The sequence below is a fragment of the Cryphonectria parasitica genome (genome assembly GCF_011745365.1).
Source record: "Cryphonectria parasitica EP155 unplaced genomic scaffold M406scaffold_2, whole genome shotgun sequence".
Classification (NCBI taxonomy): domain Eukaryota; kingdom Fungi; phylum Ascomycota; class Sordariomycetes; order Diaporthales; family Cryphonectriaceae; genus Cryphonectria; species Cryphonectria parasitica.
In genome coordinates this window covers 1,649,880-1,665,572 of record NW_024468910.1, presented here as the reverse complement: position 1 = coordinate 1,665,572, position 15,693 = coordinate 1,649,880, and the positions used below count along the sequence as shown (strand labels likewise).

The following is a 15,693-nucleotide window of genomic DNA, read 5'->3' as shown; positions in this document are numbered from 1 at the left end:
ATTATCGACATGGAAACTAATCATCTACCAGTTACAATCCAGAGCAAAAAGACATTTATTACATTGAATATCATGGAAACAGCATATTACAAACTAATATTAGAAATTCTATAGCTTAAAGAGCACAATTCTCGAATCAATTAGATCACTAGCTAGATCTCATGAAACAATGCTGTTATCCAGAAGAAGATTGCAATCAAGAACGAAGGATCGGATTCAGTTACTGAGCATTAAGCAAGAATCTCAAACAAAACTACACATACTTTCAAATTAATTCGGAACTAATAGCTTATAGAGAAGAATCTAGCAGAAGATGAACTTACAACAACAACAATAGTGCCAGGGCATCAGCAGATTAATACAACAACAGGAGTCAGAATCCTAAGAAGAAAGCTCGATCCGGAGCAACGAACTTGAAAAACCTTACACTCAGGCGCTGATATTCTCAGCCCAGACCGGAATAACAATCTCTGGCTCTCGGAGCTCAGAATGAAGAAGAAACTCAGAAGTAAGAAGAAAAACGCTCAATAGTATCTACTATTTCTCCAAATTGCGGAAACAGAAGAAGGATTACAACCAGCACTTGCAAACATATTCAGAAAGTATTACAAGTTCATATAGCTATTTGAAGCTAACTCAGATCACAGCTTATCAGCATACGAACTATTTGATCACAAGATCGAATTAGAAGATAGGAAATAACCAAAGTTCTTCCCAATCTACAGCCTTAATCAGAAGAAGATCAATGCACTCAATAAGTACTTGGATGAACATCTTGCGAAAGGAGTTATTAGAAAATCGAAATCATCAGCAGAATATCCTATCCTATTTATACTCAAGAAAAACGGGGAACTCAGACTGTGCATAGACTACTAACAGCTGAATAGGATTATTAAGAAAAACTGATACTTACTACTACTCATTAAGAAAATAAGAGATCAACTACAAGAAGCATAATAATTTACAGCGCTAGATCTCAGAAAAGCTTATTATCAAATCAGAATCAAACTAGAATACGAATGAATAACAGTATTCAGAACTTGCAGAGAACTCTTTGAATATCTAATCATGCTCTTCAGCTTGACTAATGCTCTTGCAACGTTTCAGAACATAATTAATCATATGCTGCAAAAGCATCTCGATTACTTCATCATCGCATATCTCGACGATATCCTCATCTACTTGAAGAACTTTGAAATGCATTAATAGCATATCGAAAAATGCTTAAAACTCTTCAGAACGCAAATCTACTTATTAATTCAGAAAAGAGCATATTTCATATTCAGAAAATTGAATATCTTGAATATCAGATTCAACTAAGATAGATTGAAATGCAAAAGAAGAAGGTGAAAGCAGTTAAAAACTAGCTAATATCTCAGAATATCAAAGACATCAGATCATTCCTCAGATATATCAATTTCTACTAATAATTCATTAAGAACTATAGCAAGATCGCATAACTATTCACAAGCCTTACTAAGAAGAACTTCCGATTCTAGTGAATATCGGAAGAACAAAGAGCATTCAACGAACTCAAGAAACGAGTTACAAAAGAACCCATCCTTGTTAAAGCAGATCCAGAAAAGCCATTTGAAATTGAAACAAATGCTTCAGATTTCGCACTCAGCGAATAACTTGATTAACAGAATAACTAAGATTAACTACGAATTATCAGCAATTTCTCAAAGAAGCTGAACAGATCAGAAGCAAACTACGGAATACCAGATAAGAAGCTTATAGCAATTATTAAAGCATTCAAAGAATGGAAATACTACTTAATTAAAGCTAAACATTCAATCATAGTATACTCAGACTACAAGAATCTGACTACATTCATAACAACCAAAATCCTAAACAAACAACAAGTCAGATAAGCAGAATACCTCTTGCAGTTTGATCTCAAAATCAAGCACTGCAAGAGAACAGAGAGTAGAAGAGCAGACGCTCTCAGTAAACAATCGGATTATCAGAACCACGAAACCCCAGAACTACAGAACATCTTCAGAGAAGATAAAGAAGGAAACCTTATCAATCAAGACAGAGAAGCTAATATTACAATATGCATCGAATAACAGAAAGAAAAACCCGAGATAATAACATCTAAAGAACAAATCGAATATATCAGGAAAATCCATAGCGCACCCGCACATAGCTATCAAGGAGTTAAAGCTACCTACGAACGAATCAAGAAACACTGGAATCCCTCAGAACTCAGAGTAAGGATCGAAGAAATCATTCGGCAATGCAACAGCTGCAAGAAGAACAAAGCAGAGCAACATAAGCTCTACGAACTACTGCAATCTCTATCAATATCTACAGCAGTATAACAATCAATCAGTCTGAACTTTATTACAAAGCTGCCACTCTCAAAGAAACCCTTAACCAGGATACAGTACAACAGCATCCTAGTTGTGGTATGCAGACTGAGCAAGTACGCTTACTTCCTACCCTACAGAGAAAGCAGCACAGCAGAGGAACTTTCCTATACATTCCTCAGAACAATCATCGCAAACTACAGCATGCCAGAAGAAATCATCTCAAACCGAGATAGGAAATTCGCATCCAAATTTTAGATTTCATTCATAAAGCAACTCAGAACAGAATACAAAATATCGATAGTATTCCATTCTCAGATAAATGATCAGATAGAAAGAATAAATTAAATTGTAAAACAATATTTCAAATACTATTTCAATCACGAACAGAACAATTGGATTGAACTGTTACTAATAGCGCAGTTCGCATACAACAGCGCAGATACAAATACTACGAAGAAATCACTATTCTTCGCACTCTATAAATACAACTCAACAGCTTACTACGAAATACAACCAGGCCTAATCATAGCAGCAGCAAAGCAGCAAATCAGCAAGCTAAAAGATATTCAAAAGAATATCCAAGCAGAACTCAAGTTTATCCAAGAACGAATGACTACCTATGCAAACTTCAAAAGAATTGAAAAACCAATCCTACAGAAGAGGGATAATATCTATCTGCTCCGCAGAAACATCAAGATAATGCAATTAAGCAACAAACTGAACCACAAGAAATTGGGACTATTCAAAATTTTACGGAAAATCTCACCAATCAACTACAAGCTCGAACTACTCCAAGGAATGAGAATCCACTCAGTTTTCCACATCTCACTATTAGAACCAGCAAAAAACGCACTAGCAACACAGAAAGCCATCGAAGTACAGCTTAATAAAGAATTACAGAAGCTAGAATAGGAAGTTGAAGAAGTTCTTGATTCAAAACGCTATACGAATACAATCGAGTATCTCATAAAATGGAAAAACTTTGTCAGGTGGAAAGGTTGCAAAGGCAATGTGGCGAGGTCTTTCTCTCTTTCAGGGGCATACAACCAGAATAACATTGAGGCCTAAGGAGCTAAGTTCTGCTCAGCAGTGCTGACGTGGCTAGAAAGCCGCTTTATAGCCGCATATTGCTTAGTCATCCGTAATCCAGCTGGCTTAGCTGGCCCTGAGCCTTGCTGGCACAATCGGCCCTGACAAACTTCGACTCAAGCGAAAACTCATGAAAATCAGAAGAGAATCTGAAAAACGCAAGAAGGAAGATCACCCAGTACCTAATCAAACAGAATCAGGAACGACGACAACAAGAGAACCTATCAGAAAGAATTTCCAGAACTAGACGATTCGCAAACGAACCTACAGACTAGTTAGCAACCGAATCAGTCAACCAAACAGACCAGTCAGGACAACTTACCAGTATCAACACCAACCAGTCCGAAACAACTACAACCAGTCAGAAAGAAATCCAGACCAGTCAGGTGGAAGGACGACCAGTAACCTCTTCGGAACCAGTACTGCAGCAGACCAGTCAGAAAACACCATACCAGTCAGACGAACAGACCACCCAGAAAACATACTAGTTAGCGAGCGGAGATGCAGCCTCAAACCCGGCCACACCTGAAACCGACCCATCAAGAAAACCGGACCAACTGTCGAAATCCAAGCTAGACACCCAATCAGAAGTCTCCCGAGGAAGAGGACCCTCAGGAACCAACGCCTCAGCGCCACGGGCCTCGGTCTCCGCGGCCAGACGTTCAGCCTCTGCCTCCGCAGCCTCCACACGCAATGTAGCTAGCATGAATAGCGCTAGCTGCTATGCATTCTATACAAGCAAGACTCTCGAATCACTCCTTTCTTATTCATTATAGAGCAACTCTCCTTTAACTTCCTTTCTATCAGTTCTACTGTTAACTCATTCATAACAGCTGCAATATCTTATTCAGATATGAACATTACAGCTATATCTCTCTTTTCCAACAATACTTACTCTGGAACAACTTCTCTGCTAACAGCTCTGCATCTCTCAGAATAGCTGCTAGCATTCAGTTTTTTGATATAGTTCTGTATAAACTTTCCTCTTTAAGAAGTTTCTAACTGCTGATTATAGTAATCAATTATATTTCTCCAAAGGCGAAGCTTGTATAGAGAAATCCGGAAATGAAATAATCAAAGAAAAGCTTGATCTATATTATAAACAGTATTTCTAATAGCATAGAATGATTTAGCAATATCAATCTATTATTAATAATATAAAATATTATCTATTTAGAGAAGCTATTATAGAAAATATCAGTTTCAAGAACTCTAATAAGCATTATATCTAATTTATTATATATGTATTGTTATGGTGGCCAGAGTGGTAGTTCGTGGAATATGAAGTACAGTGGATCAAGGGTTTTCATACATATAAAGAATACTATCTACTTTTCAAATTCTTTAGCTATAAGCAATAATCAAGCATTCTTTCTCTTCTTTTCAATTTTGAACTCTTTGAACAGGTCTAAGACAAGTTTTTCATCCTGTTCTTGTACTCGTATAGCCTTAGTTTGCTGTTCTCATCTGTACAGGCATGCTTAGGTTGCACGAGCTTTTGCTCATTGCTTCAGCAGCTGTTCGTTCCTTCTTTCGAGGGCGACAGCGCCCTAGTTCTGGTTCAGTATAAGATAATATTCGATATTAGCATATAAAATAAGCGCATACTTGAATATAAAGAGAAAGCTATTAAGCTTATTTCAGTATCTGTATTCAGCATTGCTTGTACAGATTCATTCTCTTTATCTCTTAGTGTTATGACCCATCCGACATACAGGTCACGGAACAGGCCCCACCAACAAGGAACCAGGTGTCACGACTCAACATCGGGCAAACAACACAAATTACGTAACCAAGGGTTAGGGTTACAGGTTCCACCAGACAGGGGCGGACCGCGAGGACCGCGAGCAGTCCCGTCGATGCAACCTTGGACCGCAACTATCGCCATCAACTCTTACAGTTCATGCTGAAGAGCTGGATATATAAGAATACGTTCATTACTATTAGATAGATTCAGTATATAGCTCTTCAGTTGTTAATCTAAGTATTCAGTCTTACACACTGAGTAGCTCCAAAGGCAGTGAATACTTGCATTGCTTATTAGAACTTGTACAGTTCCGTATTCAAGGACTTAATACTTTAATACTGCTCTTGTTAGCATAAATCCTTCGTATATTTAGGAATCTTCGGATTGCTGCAGTGCTCATTACATTTTGACAACTCTTGTTCAAGAACGGTTCAGTATTATCCCCTTGAGCAATACGGAACACAATAGCTTCTCCAGAAATCCCTTCATCCTCGCGCGCTCCTACTCAGGAAGAACTGGTTAATCAGATATACCAGCTCATCCAGCGTATCCAGAACCTGCGCGAATAACAGCAGGCTCAGAGCGCTACCATCGCTAACTAACAAGCTCAGCTAGCTTAATAGGCTCAGCAGATACAATCTATCTCTGCAACTACCAGTAGCGCTGGAAAAGCATACAAGATGAATAAACCCGCTATATATAACAGTAATCAGAAGATGCTATATGGATTCCTTATTCATTGCAGAGCGTACTTCTTATATCATGCAACTCAGTTTATTATGAAATCTGAGAAAGTTATTCTAGCAGAGACTCATCTCGAAAAGAATGCTCTTATCTAATATAAATCTTCTCTGTACAACTACTTAGAGCATTAGAATGATCCCAGCGCGTATACCCAGAGTATCAAGAATATGTTTGATTCTTTTGAAAGCTTCGAGAAAGCTCTCAAGAAAACTTTTGATAATTCCAATAAAGAATGCATTACAGCTTAGCAGCTTATAAATCTCAAGCAGACTAAATCAGCTTCTGCTTATATAATTAGATTCAAATAGCTCTTAGCAAAACTTCCGTAGAAAGATAAGAATTTCATGAAATACTACTATAAGAAGCTTAAGAATAATATTAAGAACAAGATCTCCAAGCAGAATTAGCTAGAGAACTTTGCAATATTCTTTAATCAAGCAATCCGTATTAATAATCATCTATATAAGCAATAAATAGAGAAGTTTAAAAAGGAAGAAAGCTAGACTTGGAAGTTTCCAGCTAATACAGATAAGAAACTCCAAAACAAGAATAGCAGTTAATATAGCAGTACAGCTTAGAGTAGCACTATGCATGCTAGTTCTATAGAACTCGATGCAGCTAATAGATAGTATAGCAAGAAGAATAATATTACTTGCTACAACTGCAATAAACAAGAATACATTGCATGCAACTGCTATCAATCCCGGAAGAACAAATAGCAACCAGTTTAGAAAGAATGCTAGATAAATGTTGCTTAGCAACAGAAATCCAATCAACTGAGCAAAAACACTCTCTTGGAACAAATATCGAACTCTGTTAATTACGGAAGTCTTAGCTAAATATTCTGCTATAATAACAACTGCTTAATATATCTCTTGAATAAGAAAGATTCAGAATAGTTCTCTTAGAAATCTAGGCGCTGCAGACAAATAGCAATAGCAGGATAAGAATGCATATTCAGTACTCTCATGAGTAGCAACTCGAACTGCTCTGATATTGCGGAATAAAGCATTCAAGCATTGAAAGAAGAGCTTAGCAACAATATCCTTCAATGCTCTTTATTGCTTATGCTAAGTACTATGATCAGGGATATGAATAAGGGATAGTACTCTCTTGGTTATTAGTATGAATACTTAAATAATACCGAAAACGCTTCTTAAGCAATAGAAAGATTAAGCTAAAACGAGCGATCCAATGATTCACCAGAGTCTCTCATAAACAATATACTCAACAAGCTTAAAGAAAGATTTCTCTTTAGCATTGAATAGAACAAGGAAACAACATGAATTGAATATCTTGTTTATAAGATAAAACTAGAAGAGCTCTTCATCTGCATTCCCTTGCAAAACATTGAAGCACGAAAAGATGAGAACCCTTGGATCAGCCTACTTTACAATCTATACTACAAACTAGTATGGATCTTCTGCACTTATCATAGCTGCAGAATGCATTTCTCGGAGAAGATGCAATACGAATAGTTCTCCATTAGAAAACCGGAACAAATTCTTCAGGCTGTTGAAGAATAGGAACTCTGCTTTAGAGAGATTCTCAATAAGCAATATTACAATGCATATATCGGATTACTAGATAATTGCTTTATACAATGCATAGATAAAAAGATAGAGTAGTAATAGTGCAAGATAATACTCTGCACGATTTATATTAATAATAAAATTTGCAACTAGTATTAATAGAAGAAAGATTAGGAATAATAATAATATAAGCAAAAGTAAGCTAAGAAGCTTGCTTGAGAAGCAGTAAAGCAGGCTTAGAAGAATAAGCAGCTTTCAATAAATCTAAAAGAATAGGATCGCTTGTAAAGGAACTGCAGATGATTAGATTAGAATAGTTCCTATGTAAAGCTTCTAGAACAGATTATGCTTATATCAAGTTTAATATATACATTCAAGAATACAAATACAGCATACTATTGAATAGTGGCGCTCAGGGAAACTTTATATTTTTATATATTATCAATCAAGCATAATTACAATGAAAATGGAAAAGATGCTCATATATCCTCAGTACTATAGAAGAACAATCTGTTGCATATAACCAAGGAATAATCGATAAGAAAACTGATCATCTACCTATCTTGATTCAAGAATATATAACCAGAGCTTCTTTTGATATCACGGATACAGTACAATATGAGCTGATTATGAAACTTCCATAGCTCAAAGAGCACAATCCTTGAATTGATTGAACTACTAGCTAAATCTCATAGGAACAAGCTGTATCTAGAGAGATAGTTGCAATCAACAATGCAGGATCGAAGCTAGTTATTGAAGAATACTTGGGAAAAGAAGCTTCAGATAACTTTATACATACCTTCAAGTCAGCAGGGCTAGCAGTTTAAGGAGAAGGACCTAGTAATAGGCAAATCCAAACAGTGCTAGAGCGTTAACAGGTTAGCAAAACAATGGAAGCGAAACCCTCAGCAAGTCGGTTTGCTCCGGAGCGACAAGAAAAAGCTTCAGAATGTGAATTATGGAACCACACGGGAAAAACCTCGAAACCAGGCTCTCGAGCGCTTGGTTCGGCTCGGAGCGAACGCTTAAGGCTCTCGAAAACGCCATTAGAAAAGAAGCACGCTCAACAGTATCTACTGTTCCTTCAGATAGCAGAAACAGCACAAGAACCAGAATCAATACTCGCGAACATATTATGAGAATATTACAAGTTTAAGAAACTATTCCAGAGAGAATTAGATACAGAATTACTGGAATACAGCTTATACAATCACAAGATCCTGCTATAAGAAGGAAAATAGCTCAAATTCTTTCCTATTTATGAATTAAACAAAGTATAACTAGAAGCACTTAGGGAGTATCTCAATGAGAACCTTAAGAAAGAATATATATAATCATTGCAATCACTAGCAGGATACCCTATCCTGTTTATATCTAAGAAAAATAGCAAGCTCAGGCTATGCATTAACTATAGATAACTCAACAATATTACAATCAAGAACTGATATCCGTTGCTACTTATCAAGGAATTACAAGATAGATTGCAAGGAGTATAGTAGTTTATAGTTCTAAATCTGAAAGAAGCTTATAATCTGATCAGAGTAAAGGAAGGAGAAGAATGGAAAACTGCTTTCAGAATACGCTATAGATATTACGAATATTTGATTATATTCTTTAGTCTAATAAATGCTTCAGCTTCATTCTAAGAAATGATTAATTACGTTCTATATAAGTACCTGAATCAATTCATTATTGCTTATCTCGATAATATTCTTATTTACTCTCGAATACTTGAAGAATATAAGAAATATGTGGAAACAGTATTGCAAACGCTCTAAGATGCAAAACTTCTTGTGGAATCCGCAAAGAGTTACTTTCATATACAAAAGATTAACTATCTTGGATTCACAATCAAGCTAGAATGCATTAAGCTACAGAAAGATAAGATAGAAGCTATTAGGAATTGGCTAGTTTCCAGGAATATTAGAGATATTAGATTTTTTCTCGAATATATTAACTTCTACAAATAATTTATTAAGAACTACAGCTAAACTGCATATCTTCTTATGAATCTTATCAAAAAAAATCAATTCTTCGAATGAATCTCCAAGGCATAAGAAGCTTTTGATGAGATTATCAAGCATATTATCTTAGAATCAATTCTGTATAAAGCAGATCTTTACAAACCTTTTGAAGTTGAAACTAATATATTAGGATATGCACTCGGAGAACAACTTAGCTAATGAGATGATTAAGAGCATCTAAGGATTATAAGCAACTTCTCAAGAAAGTTGAATAGCTTAGAAATCAACTATGGAATCTCTGATTAGGAGCTTATAGCAATAGTAAAAGCTTTTGAGGAGTGGCAGCATTATCTTATTAGCGCATAGCATCCGATCATAGTTTATTCAGATCATAAGAATCTAACTATATTCATGATAACTAAGGTTTTGAATAAGCAATAAGTTAGATAAGCAGAATTCCTTTTACAATTCGACTTCAAGATTATATACTGCAAAAGCTCAGAAAACGGATAAACAGATGCTTTTAGCAGGAGATTAGATCATCAAGATACAGATTCCTTGGATATATAGAACATCTTTGCTCAAAACAAGTTGGAAAATCTCGTTAATGCGTATAAAGAACTAAATGCTGCCTTCAGAATTGAACTTTCGGAAAAGGATCCAGGATCAATGATTCCAGAAGAACAAAACAACTACATTAGAGATGTATATAGTGCACCTGTGCACGGATATCAGGGAATCAGAGTAATCTACAAATGCATTAAGAGATACTGGAATCTATCAAGCTTTAGGAAAAGAATTGAGAATATCTTATAACAATATAATAGCTGCAAAAAGAATAAAGCAGAAAGATATAAGCTTTACAGACTACTGCACTTCTTATCAGTATCTATAACTATTTAGCAATCCATTAATCTAGATTTTATTATCAAGCTATCTTTCTTATGAGAACTCTTAACTAAGATGCAATATAATAGCATTCTAGTAGTAATTTGCAGACTGAGCAAATACGCTTATTTTCTTTTCTATAAGAAAAGCAGTATAGCAGAAGAACTTGTATATGCATTCCTTAGAACGATTATTGCCAACTATAGCATGCTAGAGGAAGTAATTTCCGATAGAAATAGAAAGTTTAACTTAAAGTTTTGAACTTTGCTTATAAAATAGCTCGGAATATACTATAGAATATTCATAGCATTTCACTCACAAATAGATAAATAAACAGAAAGAATGAATCAAGTTGTTGAACAGTATTTATAATATTATATTAATCAGGAATAGAATAACTGAATTAATCTGTTATTTCTTGCATAGTTTGCTTATAATAGCGCAGATATAAGCATAACAAAGAAATCGCTATTCTTCATACTCTATAGATATAACTTAATAGCTTATTACAAGGCACTGCTAGAAGTAAATGCAGAAGCTGCAGATAAAAGAATTAAAAAGATTAAGAAAGTTCAGGAAGAACTCCGATCAGAATTACAATTCGTTCAGAAACAAATAGCATGTTATGCAAACTCCAAAAGGATTAAGAAACTAATCCTACAGAAGGAAGATAAAGCTTATCTACTTCGAAAAAACATCAAAACAACCAGATCCAGCAATAAACTCAACTACAAAAAGTTGGAATTATTCAAAATCTTACAACAAATCTTCCCAGTTAATTACAAGTTAGCATTACCTTATAGAATGAGAATATATCCGGTTTTTCACATCTCATTACTGGAACTAGCAGCACAGGAAATACTAACGGATAATATAGCAGAAGTAGAAAATAATGAACTAGAGTATAAGGTAGAGAGAATCCTCAAGCACAGAAGCATAGATAATACAAGGGAATACCTCATCAAGTGGAAAGGTTACCCAGCAAGTGAAAATTCATGGGAATCATGGGGGAACGTTGAAAACGCTCAGGAAAAGGTAGCTGAATATTGGAAAAAGAAAGCTAGCATCTAAGATGATCGCTCCGTACCGGACCGAGGTTTAGGAATCTCAGAAATCTCATTCTTTGGAAAGCTCTCCAACTCAGAACGATCCTCTTGAACACTAGAAGAACCTCTATCAACCCCAATACCGCCTACATCGCTCAAAAAGGAATAATCCAACATACTACTAGAAGACTAAGAAGGTTCTCCCGAAACCAAAGCAGAAAACCCCTCAGAAAGCGGATCAACAGGAATACAAGCCTGCTGCTCCCTCGCCAGCTCCTCCGCCTCCATACAGTTAAGCTTCTCAATCGTATCCAGACTACGACGAATAGCGCGCGCTATTTTCTCAGCTTACAAACAGCGCTGTTTCCGCAAACAAAATATCTTAGCATTTGCTAGCATCGCTTCCTTCTCAGCAGTATTCAGCTCAGCCTTCACCTTCGAATGTTGCACGATGATTTTCTGCATTTACGCAGAAGTAAGGCTATACATGTTGCAATTCCCTTGCTTATTTTGAATACACTCGGTACAGCGTAATGAATCCTCCTCGGAAGCAAAGCAGAGAGCTTTGCAACTCTCGCAGTAAGAATAAGAGAGCATAACAGAATAACGGAAGAAAATAGCAAGCCAGAGAATAGCGCTTTGCTCTATCTTTTTGTAGCGAAACTTATTGATTCTGCTCATTATCTGGATCAGGAAGGCAAGATTATAAACAAAAAGATTTGCCAGAATACTTACAGAAGATCGTTGAGAATAACAACTGATAGAAGGGAGATGATATTATAACTCATCCAATATACAGATCATGGAACAGACTCTACTAACAAGGAATCAGATATTATAACTCAATATCGGGCAAACAATACAAATTACGTAACCAAGGGTTAGGGTTACAGGTTTCACTAGACAGGGGCGGACTGCAAGAACCGCAAGCAGTTCCGTCGATGCAACCTTGAACCGCGATTATCGCCGTCAACTCTTACAGTCCATACTGAAGAGCTGGATATATAAGAATACGTTCATTACTATTAGATAGATTCAGTATATAGCTCTTCAGTTATCAATCTAAGTATTCAGTCTTACACACTGAGTAGCTCCAAAGGCAGTGAACATTTGCATCGCTTATTAGAACTTGTATAGTTCCGTATTCAAGGATTTGACATTTTGACACCGCTCTTGTTAGCATAAACCCTTCGTGTACTTAGGAATCTTCGGATTGCTGCAGTGCTCATTACACTTAGCTGCAGAGAAATATATGTTACTGGAGCAATGCTCTTATCTTAAATGCTGCTGAAAACAGTTATAAAAGCTGTTATAGAAGAAAATAAGAATTTATTGAAAGTTTGAATTATATTAATAATAAGCTTGATATAGCTAGATTTAGCAATAAGAAACAAAGCTTAAATTGCGAGTAATTAAGCTAATCTCGAAAAATATTCAGTAATATTCCGAGTATTAATAATCTAATTATTAATAAGCTCTTCAGATTAGAAAAGTATCGAGATTCCAGGTTTTTGCTGCAATGAATTAGCTAATTCAGCAGTATCTGCTTTATACAGATTTGAGCTGGTTTGATTATTGAGATTAATAATTTTTCAAGCTTTAGAGCTAACTTCTTGAAAACTATGAATCAAACAAGCTCTTCATTCTAATAATATAATTATTATTTCTTAGCCTGAAATCTTTAACAGATAGTTTAGAAACTAATTTAGAAGCTTATTACTAATAGCTTGAACTATTAGCTCTTTATTCAGACTGTTGGATTGCTTATTAGATTTCTTCAATTCAATATTCCCAAAATATATAGAAATCTTAATAGTTCTCATATTTGCATCTCTTCTAATCTCATCATCATCATATTCAGCCTCTTCAATATAGCGCTTCTTTGCTTTATCAGCATTTATCTAAGCTTGAATAAGCTCAATACTTATAGCATTAATACTAGAAAGCTTTAGTAGATATAGTTCAGCTTAAGCTAAAGTAAGATATAACTTCCCTACTTAAATCTTATTAGCATTGCTAAGAATCTTAATATTATTAGTTCTATATTAATTATTACATCTGAGAATAGAATCAGTTTCTTTCTATAATATCTTATTCTTAGCTATTTCAGAATCTTTATACTATTTCTCATTCTCTTGAATCAGACTAATATATTAAGAGATTCAAGAATTCTTAATACTCTTTAGCTGCTAATTCTTATAGAAACTGAGAATCAGATAAATTATATCGCTTTTAGAATTATTTCAAGCAAATATAATCTAGCTATATAATACTAGTTTTAATCTAGAATTCAGAAATTCTAAGCAATTATCAAAGTGCTATTCTAGCTTTGCTAATGCTAGAGCATAGCAGATTCTATAATTCATAATAGTACAGAGTTTCATATATTTATAAGCTCTATAGAACTTCGATCTACAGCTATAGCATCTATACAGAGTTCTATTCTTCTTTAGAATTTCATTAATCTCTACTTGCTATACTTCAGAGTATTGCTTACTCTCATTCTTCAAACTTGTATAAATAATACTTATCTGCAAGGAATTTGTATTTCTTTAAGAAGAATTTCTTGTAGAAATAGTTTAGAAATATCTAATTAGATATAAGATCTTTTATAGAGCTTTGATTTGATTATACAAAATATCTTATTGTAATGAGCACTGCAGCAATCCGAAGATTCCTAAGTACACGAAGGGGTTTATGCTAACAAGAGCGGTATCAAAGTGTCAAGTCCTTGAATACGGAACCGTACAAGTCCTAATAAGCGATGCAAGTGTTCACTGCCTTTGGGGCTACTCAGTGTATGAGACTGAATACTTAGATTGACAACTGAAGAGCTATGTACGAGATCTATCTAATGGGAATGAACGTGTTCTTATATATTCAGCTCTTCAGTCCTGTTAGTAGTGTTGGTTGTTGGATCCCTTGGATCACCTGAGTGATCCAACTGATCCGGATCACCATGGATCAGCCACTGATCCATCCTGATTCTGTAACCCTAACCCTTGCTTATGTAAGCCTTAGTTCTTGAAATGTTGAATCCTTTCCTATCTTTCCGGATAGTTATTCCGGATGTTCTAGCTAGTAACCTGCATGTTGAATGAGTTATAACATTATCTCCCTTCTATCGATCGTTGTTCCTAATGATCTTCTGTAAGTATTCTGGCAAGTCATTTGCATATATGATCATGCCTTCCTAATCGAGATATTGAACAGAATCAATAAATTGTGTTCTAGTTGTTCAGTAAAAACTTAAGAGCATTATCATCTTGCTGAGCTTATTTCTGCTTTTGGTATCGAAATGCCTGCTTGTGCTCATTGTTAGGAGATGGGGGCTTTCTGTTGTTTTGCTGAAAACTCTTCTCGTTGTGGGGAGTGTATTTCTCTGGATCAAAGCTGTGATACTGGTTATTTCTTAGCTTCTGCTGGTTGGTTTCTTCGTTCCTTGGTGTTCTCCGTGATTACTGATTTTCTTCTGCAGCGGGGCGTTTGATTCGTGAAAAGCGCAAGGTTTTGAGCGAGGAGGCTGAGGCAGAGTCAGCAAACGCTGCTGCTCTACAAGCCTTGCTGGCGTCGCAGGCTCGTCTTGATCGTGCACGGAAACAGCGAAGGCTGCTGGAGGAACGTGCTGCAGAAATAATTCATCGTGGTTTCAATTCCTTGGAAGGGTTCGCTGATGAGAAGGATCGCAGTCTTCGTAAAGAGGAGATCCGTCTGATGTCTCAGGAACATCTTGAGGTTATCAACTGGAGTTCCTTAGCTCTTAATCCTAGCGTATCTGGTTGGCCTTCCCTTCTGGAGAGTGAAACTGCAGCGCCTGATTCTCGCTCCGGGGCGGAGAGGTCGTCTTAGATACTGGTTTTCCTTCTCCAATATTCAGCTACCTTTTCTTGAGCATTTTTAACGTTTTTCTGCGGTTCCCAAGAATTTTCGCTTGCTGAGTATCCTTTCCATTTGACAAGATATTCCCTTGTATTGTCCATGCCTCTGTGCTTGAGGATCTTTTCTACCTCATATTCTGGTTCATTGTTTTCCACTTCTGCTGTATTGTCTGTTAGTATTTCCTGTGCTGCTAGTTCCAGCAGTAAGATGTGGAAAACCAAGTATATCCTCATCCCATGAGATAATACTAACTCGTAGTTAACTAGGGAAATCTGTTACAAGATTTTGAATAGTTCTAACTTCTTATAATCGAGTTTATCGCTAGATCTTATTGTTTTGATGTTTTTTCGAAGTAGGTAAGCCTTATCTCCCTCCTGCAGGATTGGTTCCTCAATCCTCTTGGAGTTTGCGTACCGCGCCATTCATTCTTGAACGAATTGTAATTCTGATCGGAGTTTCTCCTGAACTTTCTTAATCTTCTTAATC

At 35.9% G+C, this 15,693-nt stretch overlaps 2 protein-coding genes across 2 annotated transcripts; both read left to right on the top strand.

Moving 5' to 3' along the window:
- Positions 1-9,235: 9,235 nt before the first annotated feature.
- Positions 9,236-9,400, top strand: M406DRAFT_251252 (uncharacterized protein; the record flags this gene model as incomplete). Its single annotated transcript, XM_040916753.1, has 1 exon — positions 9,236-9,400. A coding segment is annotated over one exon (165 nt), but the record flags the coding sequence as incomplete, so codon positions are not given.
- Positions 9,401-14,656: 5,256 nt separating this feature from the next.
- Positions 14,657-14,991, top strand: M406DRAFT_224048 (uncharacterized protein; the record flags this gene model as incomplete). Its single annotated transcript, XM_040915673.1, has 2 exons — positions 14,657-14,753; positions 14,807-14,991. Coding segments are annotated over 2 exons (282 nt in total), but the record flags the coding sequence as incomplete, so codon positions are not given.
- Positions 14,992-15,693: the final 702 nt, after the last annotated feature.